This window comes from Miniopterus natalensis, chromosome 1, assembly GCF_054644295.1.
Source record: "Miniopterus natalensis isolate mMinNat1 chromosome 1, mMinNat1.hap1, whole genome shotgun sequence".
Taxonomy (NCBI): domain Eukaryota; kingdom Metazoa; phylum Chordata; class Mammalia; order Chiroptera; family Miniopteridae; genus Miniopterus; species Miniopterus natalensis.
The window spans coordinates 129,705,627-129,728,115 of NC_142081.1; the positions used below are offsets into that span (position 1 = coordinate 129,705,627).

At 39.8% G+C, this 22,489-nt stretch overlaps 1 protein-coding gene across 4 annotated transcripts in view; it reads left to right on the forward strand.

The window, feature by feature from the left end:
- Positions 1-22,489, forward strand: part of SFMBT2 (Scm like with four mbt domains 2) — a 203,818-nt gene that overhangs the window by 128,952 nt on the left and 52,377 nt on the right. For all 4 annotated transcript variants that reach the window (XM_016219747.2, XM_087825829.1, XM_016219746.2 and 1 more), the window contains 2 exons: positions 4,293-4,440; positions 16,583-16,665. In XM_016219747.2, the coding sequence (XP_016075233.2) occupies positions 4,293-4,440; positions 16,583-16,665 (231 nt within the window). The remainder of the gene's footprint in view (positions 1-4,292; positions 4,441-16,582; positions 16,666-22,489) is intronic.

Sequence of the window (22,489 nt, forward strand, 5' to 3'; positions counted from 1 at the left end):
TTATGGTCTGATAGGCTTTTAAGATTATAATTTTCCTTCTCCATTGAAGAAATCTAAATGAAGTCGGCTATGGTAACATCTAAAGTATGTGTTTCTACCTTAAGGATCTCTTGTAAATGGTGGAAGAGACCAGCAAACTTAGCACTCTTCAGCCGATGTCCGTTTTAGTTAATGGCCTTTTGTGTATTTCCTGGAGTAGGTAATTAACAGTTCAAAAGTCAATTCTATGGATTCAAACCCAGGTCTCACGATGCCCACTAAAGTGATGTTTAATGTTTTAATTCCTTGTAGGCATAATGCTCTAGTCCAAACAAATGACTTTGCAGATAAATCCCAACCAGCTTTGCTAATCACTAGCTGAATAAATTACTTATGTTTTAAGTACCTTAGTTTTCATATCTAGTCAGTAGGTACTATACTGTCCACTTCATGTCCTTCAGAGAAGTGAGGAATCATGTATGAAGTGCCTGGCACAGTGCTTGGCACATGGGAATGTTCAGTAAAATATTGACTGCGTTCAGCCAAACCTTTGGTCCCTCTTATGGGTGCTATATTATCACAGTTAACTTCCTAGAAGAAAGCATTTCATAGGCATCTGGGGAATCCAAGGGACCTGCTGAGTCATCTTACCCTTGTTAGCTGGTGAAATATAAGTCTGATTGTTTTAGAAGTGAATTTTGAGTTTGTTTCTTACACAGTGCTGTGGTGGTTAATCGAAGCTATGTATCACCAGCGTTAGCAAAGGGCCAGCCCTCCAGCTGGAATCAAAAGTCCAGTGAATCATTCAGGACACTTTATTTTCAACATCCCTCCTGAAGAGAAAAGGGAACCGTGTCAGTTTCCCTTTAAAACCACACACATTGCTGAGTCCCCCGCGGGCTCTGCGGTGAAAATGCCGCCGTGTGAAGAGGGTGATGAAGGTGGACCGCAGTGGGCCGGGGCGTCAGCCATCCTTAGGCCGAAAAGAACGCTTTCGTGATCCAACAGGATACCTCTAATTTTACATTTCCTCTCATCTTCCGTTTGCTTTCCCATTTTGGAAACATACCGACTGCTGATCAGACTGCTTTTGGTTCCTATGGAGACATGGTCTGTCTTGAAATTTGTGATCCGAGAGGAAGAGAGAAGAAATTTGTATTTTGATTTTGAAGTATTTGAAAAACTTGTTCGGTTATCTACTGTGGGCTTTTGTATTTCACTATTGTGGGCAGCTCAAAGAAAGGACTCCTTTGTGCATTTTTTTCTGAGAGTCTTGATCAGTGAAATACTTTTCCAAAGAAATAGTCACATAATTAATATGAATAAATCAGTTGGGTCTATTTATTCGTTCCTCATTACAAGAATATATTTGACCTTGGGAGTAAAAACAAAGGCATTTCTTTGATGTTACTTCACATGGCAGGATGTCCCGGCTGCATTTGGGGTATGATCAGATGTGTCCTCAGTAGCTCCCATAACTGTCGCACAGGACTTTTCAACCAGACAGTGATGATGTGAAATGTATGACCCCCAGATGTGGGGTCCTAGAACGTGATCCTTTTGGTGTCACAGATTAATTTCTGAATTGTATAAAGTTGAAGACACTAAAAAAACACACACCCTAATTCCATTTTAATTTCTTTTTTCCGAAAGAGAGTGGATTTGTTAATGTAGTGACAAGTGCTTTCAAGTTACTCGAGTTGTGCGTTTTTAATTTATGGTTTGGCATAACTACGTAAGAGAAAAAACACTGACTTACGCTTTGAGCGATAATCTCTCGGCTGAAATGCGAGCTATCGTGTTTATACACCGTTCGCTAAAAACCTTTGATTTGAAATGACCTTCGGGGTTCTTTACTATGTATTCTGGTTATTGTACATTTGTAGAAAACTAAAGAGTGATATCTTGTTGAAACCAGACCATAATTTCCCTTTGAGCAGTGGGTGATACAGTGAAGCCAGCTGCTCATTTATCTGGATATATATTGCCCTGTCCTCATTCTAAGAGGCTGTGGTGTCAGCTTCACTTGGAATTTATTTAAAAAAAAAAAAAAAGCCAAACATGCAAATGTGCTTAGCCTGTCAGGGGTAGGTTTTCACATTTTTATGCCTTTAAATAGTTACATATGTAACATTAGGGTGTGACATATTAATTATCGTTAGTTTTAGCCAGAATATCTTTATCTTGTTGGGTAGACTTCCAGTAGCAGTAGTTTGGTTTCCACAAAAAAAGTTTACTACCTAAATAAATCTTATTGGGGCCTGTTGGTAGGGAGAGATTTTCTCTGATTTTTAGGATACATTTTTGTTTTTATACTTCCTACTCTTTGTATTAGAGAGAAAATACTTAAGTCATTCTTTCTTACATACAACTCCTTCCCTTATTGGCCATGTGCTGTGTAATGGGTGGACTTGGAGGAGCACCTCCCCAGGTTTAAGACTCACTACGTGTAACAGTATTAGAATAATCTCCATGTAGAAGGTATTTATAAGTAAATAGGTTTCTTTCAACACTGGAAAATGTTTTAGAATATTAAGTTTGAGAATACAATGCACTATGTGGTTATTAGTCACCATAATGAAATTTTCATTTTTATATTCTCTGGGGCTTTTCTTGATAGCTGTTGAAGAAATAAATAAATAACGTTAAAGCCAACAGGCAGATAAGCATGTAGCAGGTCCAATTAATGCCCAACCGTTAGCAGTGCAGTGGGATTATGTTTTCAGTGTTCCAAAGTAGTAAGATATTGACAGATGATGGTGGTGATGACACTATCATCTATTATGTGAAATATATTCCACTTTTTAGAGCAAAGGATACTAGAATTAGAAGTCTTGGGCTCTGTTTCTATTTTTGCTAGCTCTGAGCTGCACAGCCTTGGGCAAGTTGGTTAACTGCTCCGGGCTTCAGGTCAAGACCAGTGTGTTGACCAGATGGACCAGTGTTTCTGAACCATTTAGCTTTTTCTCTGAGGTAATAAGTAAGCAAATACATGTTACATGTTAAATGAAAAGGAGAAAGATACGTCAGGGAAGGGACTAATGGAGTGTTGGTGGAGGGAAGGAAGATGTGATTTTAAATTGGGTTGTCAGGGAAGGGCCTCCCTGGGAAAGTGATGTTTGATCCTTTGCAAAGCTCAGGCAGCAGGACTCTATTTACTGGAATTAACTTCAAGAAGAACTGAAGTGAGTTTACTCTCCTGCTTATCTTTGAACTAGGTTGCTTCTAGAAAAGATTTTGTAAAGGAAGGAGCCAAGAATCGTAGCTTAAGGAGAGTGTCAGGGTTTCCTGAGAAAACCCTGGCTGATTTCTGTTGAGTTGGGAAAGTGCTGTTTTTTCTCTGGTCTGTTTTACATACTTGGTGCTTTAAATCTGTCACGCTTTTCACTGTTGGGGTTCACCTGATTCATGCACCTTTCTTTTTCCGTCAGCATGCCTTGTTCTTATTTCTTCCTGGACTTCTTTTCCCCCTTATATTCTGTGGATGATTATCCAGTTTCTGTGTACAGAGCGCTTTCCCTGCATGGTGGGAATACCTTGATGGGGAGCTAAGAGACCACAGTCCTCAAGGCACTTAGGATCTGTTGGGGGAGACAGATGTGCTATCAGTCCACAGGGGGGAAAAAGGGATTTTCAGTAAAGAGATTTAATCCTGATGATTTGGGGGCACAGCAAGGAGGGGCCCTTTTTTCCAACTGAGTGGTTGGGAAAGCGTCCCAGCAGCATTGACTTTCAGGATGGGCCTCTAAAAATGCACCGTGATTTGATAGACTGACAATGGAGTGGGGTGTAGACTGTGAGAATGCTGACTAAGGGCAGGCCTGGCGTGAATGATCTCCTCTTGGGCGGGAGGGTGGGGCAGTTGGGCAGATACAAGATGAGCGATACACTAGACTAGATGAGACTAGAAATCTCCAGGCCAGACCTGTGAGAGCTTGTGTCCCTGCTGTGGACAGGGAGAAGCCAATCAGATCTTTCAGTGCCCGCCTGGCTTTCCCCTTGGCCAGGGTTTGTTTGTCTTACTTCAGCAGTTTGTTTATCTTTCAGCTGTGATTGTTGGTTTACATTTCATTCTCTGTCTCCTATGTATTCTACTTACTCGTTTACTTTTCACTAATATGACCACAGTGATCAAGTCTAACTTTTTAGCAACTGGATCAATTTTGTAATACACGTTGAAATGCCGGTTTGTGGTCAGACCATTTTGATGATATGCACTGATTGCGTTTGGAAGCTGTGCCAATATTTCATTACTAGTCTTACATGTAATCCCAAGGAATTAACCAGTGGCTGTATTGGTTTTTCTCTTTCAGGTTTTTAACAATCATTTTTTTCAAGTGACTATTGACGACCTAAGACCAGAACCTTGTAAACTCTCAATGCTGTGCCATGCGGATTCTTTGGGGATTTTACCAGTACAGTGGTGCCTTAAAAATGGAGTCAATCTCACACCTCCCAAAGGTTGGTATTCTGTGAAAATTTGCAGGCCTTGGGTGATGCAGGAGGGTTTCGAATTGTCACTGATGTGATGCCTTTGTTTATCTGGAGAAATTTATGTTGTAAACAATTTAGAAATAGTGGGAAAATCGTGTGCTTCATGGTTAGGTTGACATAGGAGTCTACAGCTTCCTTCCCTGGTGAGGCATGACCTTGAGATGCTCAGTCCATTTCTGTAGAGGGAAGTGCCCGGTCAGTGATGGGATGATTGGCATCTGCGCTTCTCCTGTGTAGTGATAGAGGTTACCCTGTTGCTAAGTGATTGAGGCTAAAAACTGGAGAGTGTCTACGAGGTGGCTTTGAAAGTGCAATAAAATGCTAATGAAGCATTTCTTTACATTTTTATTTACAACAAATCATATTTTCCCCAGAGCCCAGTTGCTCCCAGATATCTAACATTTTGGTGCTACAATACATTAAAATAACTAAATTGGGAACCAGGTTGCACCAAAATAATTTTTACTTTGGAATCCGTGCATCATGCTCCAAGGTTAGTAATGTGATGTGCTGTCCTTTAGAGGTCTAAGGTTTATTCAGGGAAGAAAGCAAAGCAAAAGGAGAAAAGATGGGGAGGAAATAAAGGGAATAATAGAAGAGAAATGCGGGAGAGATTAGAAAAGTAAACTTATGGGGGGGTTGTAACAGATAACCACAAATAGTACAGGGTTTGTGCTAACCTTTTCAGCTCGCCAGGGACTGGTTTACATGTATCGTTAACCATATTGGGAGATAACTGACACCCACAGGTTGAGCTCTAGTTTTCCTGGTGGCCATCGTTTACTGTGTGCCACCTTTACTTGTGTACGCCTCGCTCAGCCATGCCTGCACTCCACTGGCACGAGTATACTTAGATATCTTTAGGCTCTTATCCTCTGTGCTCATCCCCATGGAGGAGATGCTTTTGAATATTTCCGTTTCGGTAGTCAGTCCTTCACATGTAGGTTCTGCAGTAATGGAACAGAAATTTCTGCGTAACACTGTGTATAACTGTTTTAAGTGCTTAACTCATTTAATCCTCAAAATGAGCATTGCCCTGTGAAGAAACTTGGTCACAGAAAGTTTATAAAACCTGCCAAAAGCCACACGTAGAAAATCACAGGGCAGGAGGTCTGGCTCCTGATCCCATTCCCCATAGTAGTGAGGACTCCAGTTCATGAAGCCCAGGCTTTTGCTTCCACTTTGGTCCTCACAAAAGACTCTGGCCAAATCCCTCTGCTTCAGCTTTCAGGACTGTCAACGGGGGACACCCAAGGTATTCCACAGGCACTTCAACTTTGCAGGATCAAAGAAATAACAAAAGACTAAGTATTTTTATAATCCCTTAACATAGCTATATAGGTTTCATATCATAAAATCTATGCTGGTGGTAGATAAGAGAAGTCCTTTCCAGCTGTGAAATTTCAGGATTAGGTCATGCGTGGAGTTTGAAATTCCCTTGGGCCACCGCTATTTCTTTGTAGCTGCTCTAATCAAACCTTGTGTGCTATGTGGACGGGTTTCATGTCATTGAAGAAAGTCTTTGTCTAGATTTCTAAAATGCTCCTTAGTTGGACTTTGCAAATTTCTAGTTAGTAATAAGATCTATTTTAAGAATTTTTTAAAAATTGGTTGGGTATTTCCTTACATAACGCAAACAAGGAAAATTATTGATACGTGCATCTTGGTTGCTTGATTATTTCATCATGGAAGAGATTTAATGGTTACCAGCATTTTTAGGATTGTTAAATGCACTTCTTATGAGTTGTAGTTCTTAAAAAGTATTTTTTAGAAAAGAGATTGTAGACATAGCTTGAACATTTACTAGGAAAACGTGTGCGCTTATTTGGATGATTGCATTTCATGATATTAAGAAAATATCATGCATTAATGTACTGAACTCTTAAAACGTGCAATGAAATGACTGTACAAATGTATTTACAATATTAAATATTTTAATAGCTTAAGCTATTTTATACCTAACATTTAGTCACAATTATTATTTCTTCCGTCATCCAAGTATTTGTGATATTTGGTGAAATGAAACTGTCTTCTTGCAGTTTTCTAAACGATTTCTTCCCTATTGAAAATGAAGCATACCTTTTACAAAATCACAGAAAAAGAAAATTTCTTCATAAATATTATATTACTTGTAGAATATTGAGTATAGTGGTTAGTACCTTCCCATAAGAAAATCTCAATGACAAGCCTTTTTCTTCTTTTTCTTTCTTTTAACATTTAAAGCATTCAAGAAGTGATCAATATCATTAGTCAAGGACCCACTGGCAATCTATAAGGGTTGTGTTTTGGCCACAGGACGGTTATCTTGAAATAGTACATATTTTACTGACAAACCAGTAAGAAAAGACCAGCAACTTACAGAAAAAGGTTTCCGAATATCAACAGATAGCTCACAGTTAAACGAAACACAAAAACTCATGCAAACTCATCATAGAGAAATGGGAGTTAAAATTATACTGAGATGGCATGCATTTGCAAGATGAGGTAGACATTCAAAATAGAAAGAAAAGAAATTCTGTTTTGATGAGATTGTGGAGGAACAAGGATTCCCAGATATGCTGGTGAGAATGCAGGTAGGTGCAAACTGTATCCAAGGCATTTTGGCAGATTTTACTAAAATTATCAATGCATTTTACCCATTGACTCAGCAGTTTTATTCCTGAAAATTTCTCCCAAAGATACATTGTACAGATAACATGCATAAAAGCTTGTTCTTTGCAGCATGATGTATGTATAATAGCAAAGCACTGGAAAGAGTCCATGTGCCTGTCTGTGTGGGTTAAATAGACTTTAGATATCCATATAATGAAAACTGCGCAGTTGTTAAGAATGAAGAAATCTCTACTGATTTGGGAAGCGCTCCAAGATGCCCTGTGAGTGATAAAGATTGGTAGGTTATAGTATGGTGCCTTTTTGTTAGAAAAGAAGTAAATGAGAATATTTGTGTTTGCTCATATTTTTGTAAAGAAACTCTGAAAGATTACATAAAAAACTAATAAAAATGAGAATTCCGTATGAGGTTTCAGAGTAGGGAGGTGGCGAGGAGGACAGATGGAGATGAAGGTAGGAGTGAGACTGAACAGAATACTTTAAAAATATTTTTATTTATTTCTTTTTGATCTAAAATAATGTATTATCTATTCAAAATAAACATATTATTAAAAGTAGAGGGCTTTTATGACTAAAAGGGATCTTAAAGATGATCTTACCAGCTCTAATCATTTTATGTGTGGGGAAATTGAGGCTCTGTTGTGTTAAATTTTTCGAGTCCTGAGGCAGAAGTTGACTTACAACCCCAGTCTTAAGATCCCAAATCTAGTGCATTTTTAAAAATAACCAAATCCATGTTTTACTGCTGTTGTCTCTCACTGGTATCTTCATAAAAGCCATCCTTGGGAATTTGGGGCATTTTGGTGGCCTTTCATGGAATTAGCTCATGTCAGTCAACCATTATTTTCCATGACTGAAATAGTCTCTGTGTCAGAGCATTTGGAGAATTTCGATTCTTGGCTATGATTTTCCAAGTGTTTACAGATATAACAAAGTCACGGCTTTATTTATTGAGCTCCCTTACCTTTTAGTGAAAGTGGAATATGTTTAGTTTTGTAATTAAAATGAATTACAGTTTAGAGGAGGTGGTTGTGATTTTCCAAATGGTGATTTGATGGTTTTCGTTTGAGGTAATTTTTTACGTGTCTTACGTGTCACACCAGGGCTGGGAATCATGCTGTGGAATTTTTTCAAACACCATTCTTTGCTTTATTAATGTATGAAAGTATACACTGTCCTTAAAATAAGTGTGTTATTTTTAACTTAAATTCCGAGCTTTATAGAGAGAGTGTGTCGGATTTATGCTACAAGATGTCTTGTGTATGTTTTCCAGCAGTGTAATACATTGTTTAGATTTCTGTTAGAACCATAAACACTGCTACAACTACGTGTTGCCCAGTAGCAAAAGGTTATCCCATTCATTCCCCAGTCAGTGGGAAGCAGCTGACAATGAAATAAAAGACACCTAGTGCCCCCCCCTCCCCCCTTTGGCTCAGTCGGTTGGAGATCATCCGGCACAGCAAAAGGTAGTGGGTTCAATCCCAGGTCGGGGTGGACACAGGAAGCAACCAATCGATGTTTCTCTCTCACATCGATGTCTGTCTGTCTGTCTCTCTTTCTCTCTTTCCCTCCCTCCCCCTCCCCCCCACCTGAAATCAGTGAACATGTCCTCAGGTGAGGACTTAAAAAACAAAGGTATCTAGTGGTCTAGGATATGTGCAGAAACATAGATCCTTACTTACACTGTTTTAACTCCATTCTTTTTTTTTTTTTTTAAAGCCTATTCCCAGGCTTTAGGGACAGGCAGTCTAAGTTAGAGTGGGTAGGACTTTGCAGTGATATCTCCATGTGATCAATGCTTTCCTGGAAAGCCAAGGTCAGAATCCTGGAGGTTTTACCCCATTAGTTTAAATCCAGTAAGTAGAAATTCAACATTGTAGGCACTAAAAGTGGTCGAACAAGTATTAAATCAACTTAGCAAAAAGTGTGTATAGGGTATCCACCATGACTTGCTATTTTTAAATTATTTCATTAGCTTCCATGGCATGTAACATCAAAGATTAGTCGTAGAATTCATGGAGAAAACATCCCACTCTGGGGGATCTTTGCAGAAAATGTTTAGCCTTTAATTTCTCTTGTATAATATCTGAGCAAAGGCTGAAGTAAATCACTTACTGTAGCACTTTGTCTCTACTAGCTGCCCATCTCAATAGACACTAAACTGTGAACACAACTTAGGAAGTAAGGGTGTATTTTTTTAATATTTTCATTGATTTAGAGAGAAGAAGGGAGAAGGAGAAGGGGAGAGAGAGAGAAACATCAATGATGAGAGTCATTGATTGACTGCCTCCTACATGTCCCTTACTTGGGATCGAGCCTGACACCCAGGCATGTGCCCTGACTGGGAATCGAACCGTGATGGCTAACCACTGAGTCACGCCGGCCGGACAGGGTGTATTTTAATTATTATCAAGACGCAAAGTAGTGAACCATAATTGGTATTGTCATTTCCTAGACACTGACTGATGAACTCAGTCCATTTTTTAATCTGTTATATTTCCTATATACCGATGGGGACAGAAAATAAATACACACTCATCGACCCGCCACCTTGATTGAACAGCTGTAACATTTTGCCATATTTGATTCAGATTTTTAAAAAATGAAATAGAGCATTATAGATATAACTGAAGACCCAGTCGTCCTTGACTCTATTTCTTTCTTTCTTTTTTTTTTTAATATATCTTTACTGATTTCAGAGAGAGGAGGGGAGAGGGGGAGAGAGAGATAGAAACATGAGTGATTTCAAACATGAGAGTCATTGATTGGCTGCAGCCTGCAACCCGGGCCTGTGCCCTGACCGGGAATCGAACCCCAATTTCCTGGATGCTAGGTCGAGGCTCAGCCACTGAGCCACGCCCAGCTGGGCTTTGACTTTATTTCTGATGCCCATGTCTAATCCTTTGGGACTCCTGTCAACATTTTCAGGATCTGACCACACCTCATCACCAGCACCCTGCCCAGGTGTCCTTTAAATCTCACCTGGGTTACTTGCAGTGGCCCCCTGCTTCCCTCGGTGCACTCCCAGCACAACAGTCAGACTGATCTTGTTCAAATGTAAATCACACCTGTCCCTCCTCTGTCTGCTCAGACCTTGCTCAGTGGCCAAGTTTCAGTCATGACAGCAGCCTGCAGCGCCCACCAGTTCTCCGTCTGGCCTCATGTCCTAAGACACCCCCGTCACCTCCTTCCTGGGACGTGGTTCACGTCCCTTCCGTAGGACGGACGTTGACACTCACTGTTCCCGCTGCTCCGCACACTCTCCCCTCCCAAAGCCCTGACTCAGGTAGCGCCTTTCGAGGTGGTCTTTTTGGCTGCCCTATTTATTATCAATCGCAAGTCACCCCCCGCAAAGGTTTGATTTCCTCCCTTACCTGGCCTCCCTCCACTGAACTTTTGTATCGTGTAAGATGCAAATAAGTAATATACATTTTACTTCTTTTTTTAAAAATCAATCTCCACCAAAATGAAAGACTCACAAGAGTAGGGGGTTTTGTCTTGCTCTCTGCTCTTCCCCAGTAGCTAGAATAGTGTGTGGCTCTTGGTAAATATTCGTCGAGTGCTGGATGAATTGAAGTCCTGCCCCATTCTGCCCCCTTCCCTTCCTCTCTCCCAACCCTTTTCACTCATCTGCCGCCTTCTAAAGATTCTGTGCTTTACTGCTTGGCTACCCCGGTTTCTGTTCTATCTCTGCCCCAGTCTCTCATTATTATTGCAATCACTGTACAGTAGCTTTTGTTTTGTATTTTGATATATACATAAATAATATCGTGCTATCTGTGCCTTTGTTTAACTTTTATCATTAGCATTCTCATATTTTTCCATATTGATGCATGTAGATTCATTTTACCTGCTCTATGAATATACTATCATTTTTGAAATCCATATCCCACTGCTAGACACTTAAGGTATTTCCAGTTTTCTTTTTTGCAGACAACACTCAGACCTACATCTTTGTATATGCACCCAGGTGTGTGAAGTCCTTCTCGGGATTTACACATGTGGAAATGCTGGAGTTTCCCACATATTGTCAAACGCTCACCATGTCGTGTGCGTTCGTATTTTCATTATTAGGGTCTGGGAGTCCCATTTCGCATCATCCTTACTGTCGTGTGATATTCTTAGGCGTGTTGGACATTGCCACTGATGGGACTGAAATGCGCCTGCTGTTTCCCTGGGGTGCCCCGGACTGCTAGTGCAGTTGAGCAGGTTGTCATATGCTTGTTGCCAGTTTGTGTTTCCTTTGATTATATTTTTTTGCCTTTTTTATTTTTTTAAATTTGTTATATAAATATTTATATAGTCTAATCTGAATTCTTTCACAGCAACACACTTCACAAATACAGTAGTCTAATCTGTGGCTTGTCGTTTCATTTCTAATGTTTTTTATGTTGTATTGTAGTATTAAATTATAGTCAAAATTCATCTTTTCTCCACCAAAATGAAAGACTCACAAGAGCAGGGGGTTTGTATGTCTTTAGACATCCTTCCTACTGATGTTCTTCTGTATTTCCTGTAAATGTCTTGTAGTTTTGTTTTCCATATTTAACTCTTTAACTTACTTGGAATTTTTGTATGCCACTAGAAAAGAAAACTTTTATTTAAAAAAATCTTTTTTGCTTGAACTGGATTTTCAACTTCACCAGTTGTCTCAGCATCATTAGTTGAATAGTCTAGTGTTTCTCTGCTTTGCACTGCCGCCACTGGCACATATCAAGTCCCTTTAAGGGTGCGAACCTTTTCTTAGTCTTAGTTATTCTGTCTCATCGATCTGCTTATCCAACCCTGCGCAAGAAGTTGATTTTACGTTATAATAAGCCTTGATATCTATTAGGTGAATCCTTCCACTTCTTATTCCTTTCCAAAATTATCTTGGTTATTTTTGTGCATGAATTTTACAATCAGTTTGTGTGGTTCTAAAAAAGAACCCTATTGGATTTTAATTGGCATTGCATTGGATTTATAGATTAATTTAGGGAAATTGACATTTTATTTTAGTATCTTTTTATAACCTGCATCTTTTGGTAGAATTTTGCTTTTGTGGTTGATGGTCCCTCTGCCTGGCGCACCCTTTCTTCTTGCAGCCGCATGATTCGCTTCCACAACTCCTGTACATTCCAACTTTTCGTTACGGCCTTCCTGACGCAGCCCTCCCTATGCCTCTTGTCCACTTTCTCTCTATAGCACTTGTGATCATCTGATTATTTATATTTGTGTTCTATCTGCCTCTCACATCTGTGAGAGGAGCTCTGTGAAGGTAAGGATTCTTGTTGGTTTTGTTCATTTCTGTATCTCTAGCGTTGGAACCCTGCCTAGCATATAGCATGCACTTACTAAATATTTCTAAATGAATGAATATATAAATGAACAAATGGCTAGGGTGGAGAAATAGACACCTTCTTAAAATTTTTGACACATGTTGCCAAGTTGGCACCTGCAATGGTTTTTCAAAATAGATATCAACCAGAAATGCATAAAAGTATCTGCTTCCAACACTTATTACAGTGGCAGATTCATATTACTGTTTTTCATTTTGCCAGTCAGGGAGATGGCAAACATGATATTCTTTTGCTGTTTTTATTTTTTATTAAGATTGTACAGTTTTATTGCCATATCCATGCAGCATAAAAGAGCAGCTTTTACTCAGGTGTTCTCTTTTATTAGAGAGGGAGCTATATTTTGTAACCCTTCCCCTCCCCTCCATCCCAAGTCACTGGTAAGGGGCCTGACCCCCGTGATTATCTCAGGGTTTTCCTGATTCACTTCCTGGTACTGAGGAGAGACCTGCCTTCCTGTGGGAACTGGGTACCACCAGAAGGGAGAGGATAGCTGTGGGGAGGTAGTCATGGTGTAGTCCATGTACTAAATCACCCTGGATTGATTGACCAGTGCCTTGATTATCTTATAAAATAAAGCAAAGATGCCATGCTTTCAAATAGTTTTTATTATTGATCATTAGTGAAAACTTGTAAAATGCAAAGAGATAAGAGAAAAAAGTATCCAGGAGCCCCACCACGCAGATAATTACTTTGATATTTACCGTTAAGTTTTCGTAACATTGCCTCTGGTCTTTTTCTTTGCATATTTTGAATATAAATAAGGTGATTCTGTATATGTTTATACCAATCTTTTCATCTAAAACCATCGCCATCATCCTGGCCGGCGTGGCTCAGTGGTTGAGCATCCACCCCTGAACCAGGAGATCACAGTTGGAATCCCGGTCAGGGCACATGCCTGGGTTGCTGGCTCGATCCCCAGTAGGGGGCGTGCAGGAGGCAGCCTGTCAATGACTCTATTCATTGACGTTTCTCTCTCTCCCTCTCCTTTCCTCTCTGAAATCAATTTAAAAACACACATTAAAAAATTAAAACCATAGCAATCATTTTTCATGACTTTTTTTGAAAAACAAACTAGGTGCAATTTCATGTCTGCATGACTTTCTGTGGACGTGGATGCATTTCGTATCATTTCCTGTATTTGGATGCAAAGCCGCCCCCTTCCCCATATTATCAGTCATAATGTCATTGTATCCTAATGTATAACACTTTTTCAGTTTTTAGGGTTGTTTTTATGGGATAAATTCCTAGAAATGAAATTGTGTCAAAGCTCATGAACATTTTTACTGCCAAATTGTTTTCTAAAGGAATCGTCTACTTGCACTGCCAATAGCAATGTTCGCGAGTAGAGCTGTTTTATGTCAATTAATTTGTGTCATATGGAAATGGGTCATCGACCCGTTCTCTTTTGGACCTGTAACAGTTGGAACTTCATTCAGAATGAACACTAATAAAAGCTGAAATAACTCTGGTGGTTGTGGTTCAACAGTCTCCTATGGCAGCTTGCTGTAAATTTTAATAGCCCAAGGGGTTTTGATTTCCCTTCATTTTCTTTTCCTCTCTGCTGTTCCCCTCTCTCCCGGGTTTAAAACATGTTTTCCTGGCTGCAGTTAAGCCTTAGTACTTCTTGTTCTGTCTTTGTTGATTAATGAGTATAATTGACCCCTGTTGTCTCTATTATACAAGCCACAGCAATTTGTTTTTATGTAGCAGTTATTTTCTGAGCTGTCACAAAACTGCCTTACAAAGAGAGCTCATTATCAGCCCGAAGGAAAAGAATTTTAAGTGATGAAGTGAATAAAGGTCCCTAAGAGAAGGAGGAGGAGTCTTGGCTGTTCAGCGAAAGGAGAGAGTTCTAGGGGCAGAATAATTAATTGTTGCTTACGGACTCAGCAAGACTTGGTTATTTCTTGAAATTGTTAGATTAAAAATGCCTCCCCATAGTCTTGAAGACTGGATGTACAGGATTGAGTGCTGGTCCAAGAAACCACGGAGCCTGGCATTATATGGAGTGGGTTGAAGCCCATTGGAGATTGCTGTTTTTGGACGTGACTGTAGAAAACCCTGCTTCAATGTCTGCAGAAGTGGAGGCGACTTCGAAGTTGAAAAGTTTTAGCTCAACAGATATTGACCATAAAGAACACTTATATGTCATGTGGTCTCAGAACATAGTTTGACTATTCATTTATATAGAGTTTTTTCTAATTTTCCCCTTCCCTCATGGCCCTGATGAGATTTCCTCATTCACAAAATTAACTGAGGAGGTGGCAGAGATCTAGGGAACAGGAGATCTTGACTTTAACGGAGTTGACTGGCCACACCCCGAAACAAATAGGGCCCTTCTGTTGCAGGGAGTCATCTTGCCTTCAGTTGTTCAGTTGAGAGCTTGTTTAGGGCACCTGTTACATAACCTCTGTTTGTCAGTCCTGCCACATGTTTCTCCTAGGACAAGAAAAGGGCATTAACCACAGTGCGAAGGAAAAAAAAAATCCTAAGTAGCATCAGTAAACTGTTGGTAATGGTGGCTCTGAATCGTGGACTGCAGCAGCTAGAGGAGACTTTAAATATCTTCTCTTTATTTTGTGTATTAGTAGATAATTTGTGAATCGCATAGAAGGTTTAATTTCCTCTTACCCTGGTCCATCTAGTTCCTGAAAGAACTGAGTCTAAAACCAGCCTCCCTTCTGGTTCAATACCCTTTGTACTGTGAGGCAACTTCCCACCAGTTTGAGGTGTCTTTTGGGGAATTCTGTTCTTATGCATTGTTGTGAGTATTTGATCCCAAACAGTTCCAGACAGACTGCTACTCTTAAAGTGGTGGGTTGTAGAGCTTGCACAGAAACTTGCATTACCTTGTTTAAGACATGTTTTGTTTTGCTTATGAATGTTCAGAAGAAAGTTGGTTTGGTCCCTTCCGGAAACCTCTGATGCAAGAGCCTTTGGCTGGAGGGACAGCTCTGGAGAGCGGCGGGGGAAGGGCAGCTGGAAGGTGTGCAGGACCTGTTCAGAAGCAGCGAGGGCGGAGGAGTGCGTGGCATCTCAGAGCTCCCGGACTCCCCGCCTCCTGTTGGAAAGAAATGAGGAACTGCTGGTCTTTATAGAACGAGAGGGCTATCTTACGGGGAAGCGGGTACCTCTGCCACTGAGGGAGGGCAGGGCCTGGGAGGGTCAAGGGTCAGTCCCTGGGCCCGAGGAAAACAGCTGCCTTCTTGGTTAATCCTCTCACCCCCATCTTAAGAGAAGTTGGGTAAATTGAGCTCACTTAATGAAAAGAATATTATTTTGTACTTGTGAGTACAGATGGAGATAGGAGGCAACCGGTATCTTGAGTTGCTTTCGTAGAGAATTTCCGTAGTCACTCTGCCCACTGTGGGGTTTAGTAACTAAGGTCCCATGTTAGGTGAACTTGCAGGTATAAACTTATGACAATATGGGGAGGGGGAGAGAAATTTCCTTAATTTCTTATGCATCAAAAATATACCTAAGTGCATCTTGCATACATTTAAACCAATAAAGAGAAAACACTAAGTGAAGAGTATAGGGGCATTTTGTACAGTTTCAATGAATCCTAATTGCGCCTGTGTGTTTCATTCCCATCACCATCCTTTTTTCACGGGAAGCGCAGATGCTCATATTAAGATGCATTTTCCTGTCTAGGTTGAGCCATACCCCCAGTGCCGTTCCTAACCTTCTCCCATGTCTCGTGGTGGTTAGATGGACGAGTGCTTTATAGTTGCACCCCCCCACCCCCCCGCAATGAAATGAATAAAGGATAAAACTGCCTTGGTAAGACCTGTATTTAGTTAAATGCACCATGTATGAAGAGTTGTTTCTCAGCGCCTCCCTCAGTTTCATTTATTCTCCCCAGAGCAGACCTGCCCAGCGCCCTGTGCTGACGTCGGTAAATGCACCCGCGTCACCTGGTGCCGGGCACCGCGTTGTGCGGCTAACGGGGCGCCTTACCTGCATGCAGCACTTCACGTTTTTCAAAACACTTTATTCAACCCTCATAAAATCCAGTGTGCTGTCAGCCTAAGAAAGGACTTAGCATTTTGGGGGCCTACCCTTGCGCCCTTGTTTTTCCCTGGTGACACGCCATGAAGCTGTTCGCTTGTCTGAGGTTTTGCTGTGTTAACGCTGTTTTGTCATGTTTTCCCGCACAGGTTACTCCGGCCAGGACTTTGACTGGGCAGATTATCACAAGCAGCATGGAACAGAGGAAGCACCTCCTTTCTGCTTCAAAAATGTAAGACTCTTGTTTCTTGCTGCTCCTTAGCTGTTGCTCACCATACGTTTTATCAATTGCTTTCTATTTATTGAGCAAGATTTGAGCGCTTCTGTGTTCCACGGGATCCTAAAACTTCCACAGGTTTTGAAAAGTCCTCCTTTCAGCTTGTATATTAGAATGATTCTGGGATGTAGTAACAAATTGAGTACTGAATGGATAGTGGCTCGAACGTGCCGTACATTTATTTCTCACCGAGGGAAGGGTCCAGGGTGTTCCTGATTTCCAGACAGTTCTCATTGTGGTGAGCCTTGGTCTTAATATGTTTTGGTTTCATCCCCTGAATCGTTTGAGCAGTTAGGGAAAGAGATCCAGGAGAAGACAGCACTAGTTCTAAGATAGCTGGCGTTGACACACACTACTCACTTTCTGTTGGTGAGAATCACTCAGCTGCACCAGGCCAGGAGTGAGGCTAGGATGTGCCCTGGCTGGGCTCCTGTTCCTCAGTCATGATTCCAGACTGTAGAAGGACAAACTTTGATGGACAGCTAGCCACCTGTGCCACCAAAAGCTTTACACCTGCTATGGAGTGAAATATTGATAAGCCCATCAATAGGAGATTCTCTGCACCTGAGGAATCTTCTTAAAATATGATCTTAAATTTTTTGTCCTGGATTATTTTAGTAGGATGCTAGTTCATCAATTTTGTACTTTGCTTTGCTTACTTGAAGCCCCTACCTTGTTCAAACAGAACTTATTGGCATAGTAATAGGATTTTTGGGACAAATAAAACAGCAGCGTGTGTCTGTGTGTGTTCATACATGTGTGTACTTGCTTAGTTACAGGAGTTGGTTGTATTCATAGTTTATAAATTATTCATTTAAACTTCATCAACCCTAGGAACTATGAAAAGGGACACAGATTATTATCTCTGATTTAAGAATGAGGCATAAATGTACAATATAGTCTAGTGTGTTGAGCATGCATTTAGTGGTGAAAGTTAATTCCTTATGCTAAGAAAAAAGACGCAGTCTTCCAGTTGGGGACTGCAGATACTATAGTGCAAAGTGCTTCCAAGCCAAAGACTTGTTTTCTAGACATGTGCTCCTACTGTTGCTAATTCACTGTGACCCCACCTGTAATTTGTTTGGCAGGGTAACAGAATATGAGAACTCAGAGGAGGAAAGGGTTGACTTAATAGAGAGAAACTCAATACTGAACATAAAAAATGGGTTTTGGAGAATTAAGTAGGTTGATTACTAGGTCAACTTGTACTCCTAAAAACAGAAACAAATCAGTAGCAGAGTGGAAACCAAAGCTTTGTAAATGATTAAACGAACTTTCTATCTGGATGGCATTGCCTTTGCACAAAAGTAGTTCTTCTGCAGCCTTGAAAGAACTGTATGGTGAGTGTTAGGTGGTATGAAAGGGACAGCTTTGTAATCATGCCACCATGAGGACAGCAGCCAGTTAGCACTCAAAGCTTATGAAGTCCAGTGCAGTCTTATTAAACTTTTTACTTGTGACAAAATCTCCTGGCCTTATGGCCTTTCATTTAGGATCATGGAAACACTCCAGTACATCCCCAAACCCCTTTACTTTGTGCTTTCTACCTGACAAGAAAAATCTTCCATTGATTCTTTAGCTTTGGGAAGAAAATCCTCACATCTCCTTTAGTTCTGTATTTAAGGAGTTGTTTCTTCTGTTCTACATCATTCTACCAAGGTTTCTTTTTATCTGTTTTCTGGTCCTATTCAGCCAGCTGTTTTCCAAATGCATTTTAATAGTGGAGCAAGTAGCCACATCCCCAGGTGGCCTCTGAGCTTTTAGGATTTAGCTACTGAGATTAAATCTGTTCTAGTAAGTACATTGGTGTATTCATTAGGGATGCACTTGTTACAAATATGACCCCCCTTTGTTTCTGGCTCCTCATTTATTTAATCGACAGGATTGTTATCTGCCTGTTGACGTATGCATTGCATTACTGGTACTTTGTTGAATTTTATTAGCTTGTTACAGTGCTCTTTAATGAAATGCCTATTATGAGTTCATTTTTAAATCACACATCTCATGTATAGCAGAGGAGAGGTAGTTTGGAGATGGATGCATGGGCAACATTTCCCTGAGGATGTTTAACAATCACAGGCAGTTCTGAAATGGATTGACACAGCCAAATGCTTAGTAAAATAAACTCACAGGTAACGGTTTTGCCATTGATCCTTTATAAATTACCCTCTGGCAGTGAGTTGAAACTAAAATAGGTTATGCGGTTGTAGCTTTTCCTTATTAAGTAGGATAAAATGCATTTTAACTTACTTAGAGACTTTTCAGGCACCCTATCGAGTTGTATTATCAGAAAGAAGCTCAATACATAACATGCGTGGATAAGTTAGTATGACTTGAAGGAAAATAGAGTAGCTTTGATTCCAATTTCCAAGGAAACGTAAAGGAAAGGAGCAAATTGGTCTCTTAGCATACATTGGATAATTTTGCTCTTTTACATAAAGGTAGACTTTCATTTCAACTTAACTTATATAAAAAGACACATGTAAATGTGAATTACCTTGGCTTCCTTACATAACAAAGAGATGTAATATGTTACTTACAGGAACTTGTTTATCCAGTTTATATATTCAAAATAGATATATTTACATAGTATTGTAATGTCTGGTTAAAATTTATAGAAGTGGGTGATTTTGGAAAATTTTATATTATATTTATTTAGAAGTGAATTTTGCTTCCAATAAGTTCATACTGAGTTGATCCTTCCAAAGATAGCAACTAAACACTGGACAGAATAAAAATGGCTACTGAAAGATGTGGAAAATGAACAAAAGCAGGCAGACTCTGGAAGGGAACAGGCGTTTAGAAGAAAGGAAGACCATCCCAAAATTTTCAGATGAGTGGCCTGAGGTCAGCCGTGGTTGACAACATACGCGATAACTAAAACAGTGATATAAAATGTATAATCTTTCTGGCCTTATGAACACATAACAGAATTTGGGCAACCACAGCTACTTGAAAGTAAGAGGAGTCACAGACAGGAGAGCTAAGAGGAGGAACCACAAATTCTGTGTATAAACCCCCAAACCATGTATTTGCCAGGCAAACTCCAAGCAGCCTAGTAGCTAAGCATGAAAGAACTAAACTAAGATTTGAGCTGCTTCTCAAGAGATAAGAATGTATAGTTTGAGTCCAACCAAGTTAATTGCTTGCTGAAACAGAAAAAGCAACTCTTTGGAGGAATATAACCTAATCCAGAGTTTCTATGACATAACATTTAAAACATCCAGATTTCAATCCAAAGCTGCTCAATATATGAAGAAATAGGAAAATTTGCTTCATTCTTAGTGTAAAAGATTATCAGCAGAGACCAAACCCATTATGACCCAGATGTTGGTAGTAGACAAGTATTTTAAAGCCCCATCATAACTAAGCTCATTAGTGGAAAGCACTGGTTCCACTAATGTGGTTCTAAGGCCAGCTCCTTCAGCAGCACTTGGGAACTTGTTGGAAATACAAATGGCTTCACTTCAAATAAACTGAATCACAAACTTTGGGATGAGGACCAGCAGTCTATGTTTTTAAAAGGCTTTCCAAGTGATTTTGATATACTCTAAAGTCTTAGAAGCATAGATGTTAAAGGGAAACATTCTCCTACTGAATGAAAAGCTAGGAAGTGCCAGAACAGAAGTAGAAGTATAAAAAAGAGAAATTCTAAAACTGACAAATACAATAATACGTATCTGAAATAAGCAAATTCATTAGAAGGGCTTAATAGCAGAATAGAGATGAACGAGCAAAGGGTTTATGAAATTGAAGATATAAATTATTCTAGCTGAAGAACAGAGAAAAAAAAGATTGGCTGGGGTTGGGAAGAAGATAAAGAGAATCTCGAGGATTTGAGGGACAATCTCGTGTGTAACTGGAGACCCAGAAGAAGTGGGCACAGATAAGGTGGAAGGAAAAAATGTATGGAAAAATAACGGTCCCAGATTAACCAAAGTAGCTGAAAGATCTAAATTTACAGGTTCAGGAATCTGTGAACCCCAAGTAGTGTAAATACAAAAAAATACAAAAAAAAAACAACAAAAAAGACCCAATGTAGTCAAATTGCTGATAACCAAACATAGAGAGAAAAATTTTGAAAATTTCCAGAGAAAAATGATACATTTCAAATAGAGGAATAATAGTTTGAAAAATAACAAACTTCTCATCAGAAACAACAGAGGCCAAAAGGGTGTGAACCAACTTCTTTAGAGTGCTGAAAGGAAAAAAACAACAACCTATAGTTCTATATCCAGTAAGAATGTAATTCAAGAATGAAGGTAAAAATAGACACTTCACCAAAGATATACTAATGGCAAACGTGAAAGCTGCTTAGCATCATTAGTCACAGGGAAGATACAAGTTAAAACCACAGTGAGATGCCATTAGACTTACCTATAAGACTAGCTAAAATGAGAAAAACTGGAAGTATCAATTGGTGAGTGTGTTTAGCAACTGGAACTCTGTACACTGCTGATGGGAATGCACAATGATATATTGGAAAATAATTTGACAGTTTTTTAGAAATATACATTTACCATATAGTCCAGCAATCCTGTTTCTAGAGAAATGAAAACAGAGTTATAGGCTAAATTATGTCCCTCCAAAATTCATGTTTTAAAGTCCTAACTCCCCAGACCTCAGAATGTGACTGTATTTGGAGGTAGAGTCTTTATAGAGGTAATTAAGGTAAAATGAGGTGACAGGGGTGGGCCTTAATCCAATATGACCAGTGTGTTTATAAGAAGAGGAGATTAAAACACACACCACATGCATGGAGGAAAGAACATGTGGAGACCCAGGGAGAAGACAGCCATTTACAAGCCAAGGAGATTGGCCTCAGAAGAAACTGAATCCACTGACACTCTGATCTCAGACTTCCAGCCTCCAGAACTGTGAGATAATAAATTTCTGTTGTTTAAGCCACCAGATCTGTGGCATTTTCTTACGGCAACCGGAACAGGCTAATATATTTATGTTCACATAAAAAATTGTGCTTAAATGTTTATATTGGCCTTATTCACAATCACTAAAAATTGTAAACAAGTCAGATGTCTTTCAACTGATAAATGGATGGACAAACTATCGTATCGGATAGCTACAGAAACTACTCAACAGTAAAACAGAATGAACTACTGATTCCTGCAATAGTGTTGATGGTGCTCAAATGCATTTTGCTTAGTTGGAAGAAGCCAAACTCAACAGCTACAGAGTTTATGATTTCATTTATATGACATTATGGAAAAGGTGGAATTACAGGAAAGAAAGCAGATCGGTGGTCCAGGAATTGGGAGCCTGGGAGGAATTGATTACCGAAAGGCCAGTGCAAGGAGTTTGCGAGGTGAAGGTACTGTTCTGTATCTCGATTGTGGGTGGGGCTGTATGGCTGTATGCATTTATCTAACAGCCTTACCCTGATAAAACAGTGACCAAATAGAGTGAGTTTCCCTGTATGTAAATTTAAAAAAATGTGCATTTAGAAGGTAAATAAAAATAAGAAAAAGCAGAAAGGCAAAATAAAGATAATTTCAGATAAAGGAAAACTGGGAATTCATCACCAGCACACGTGCACCAAAAGATGTGCGAAAGGACATTCTTCAGGCTGTAGGAAGATGATCCCAGGCTGAGACCCAATTTCTCTCCTTCAACACCCTTAGATGTGCCCAGGTCTGATGTTGGTGAGGAATCTAGGGAAGCAGAAGAGATGATCTGTATCCCAGTGATTCTGTAGGAGAAAGGATGCATATGGAACTGGAAAGAGAGGATCTATTCAACCTCTCACTCATTCAGTGCATAT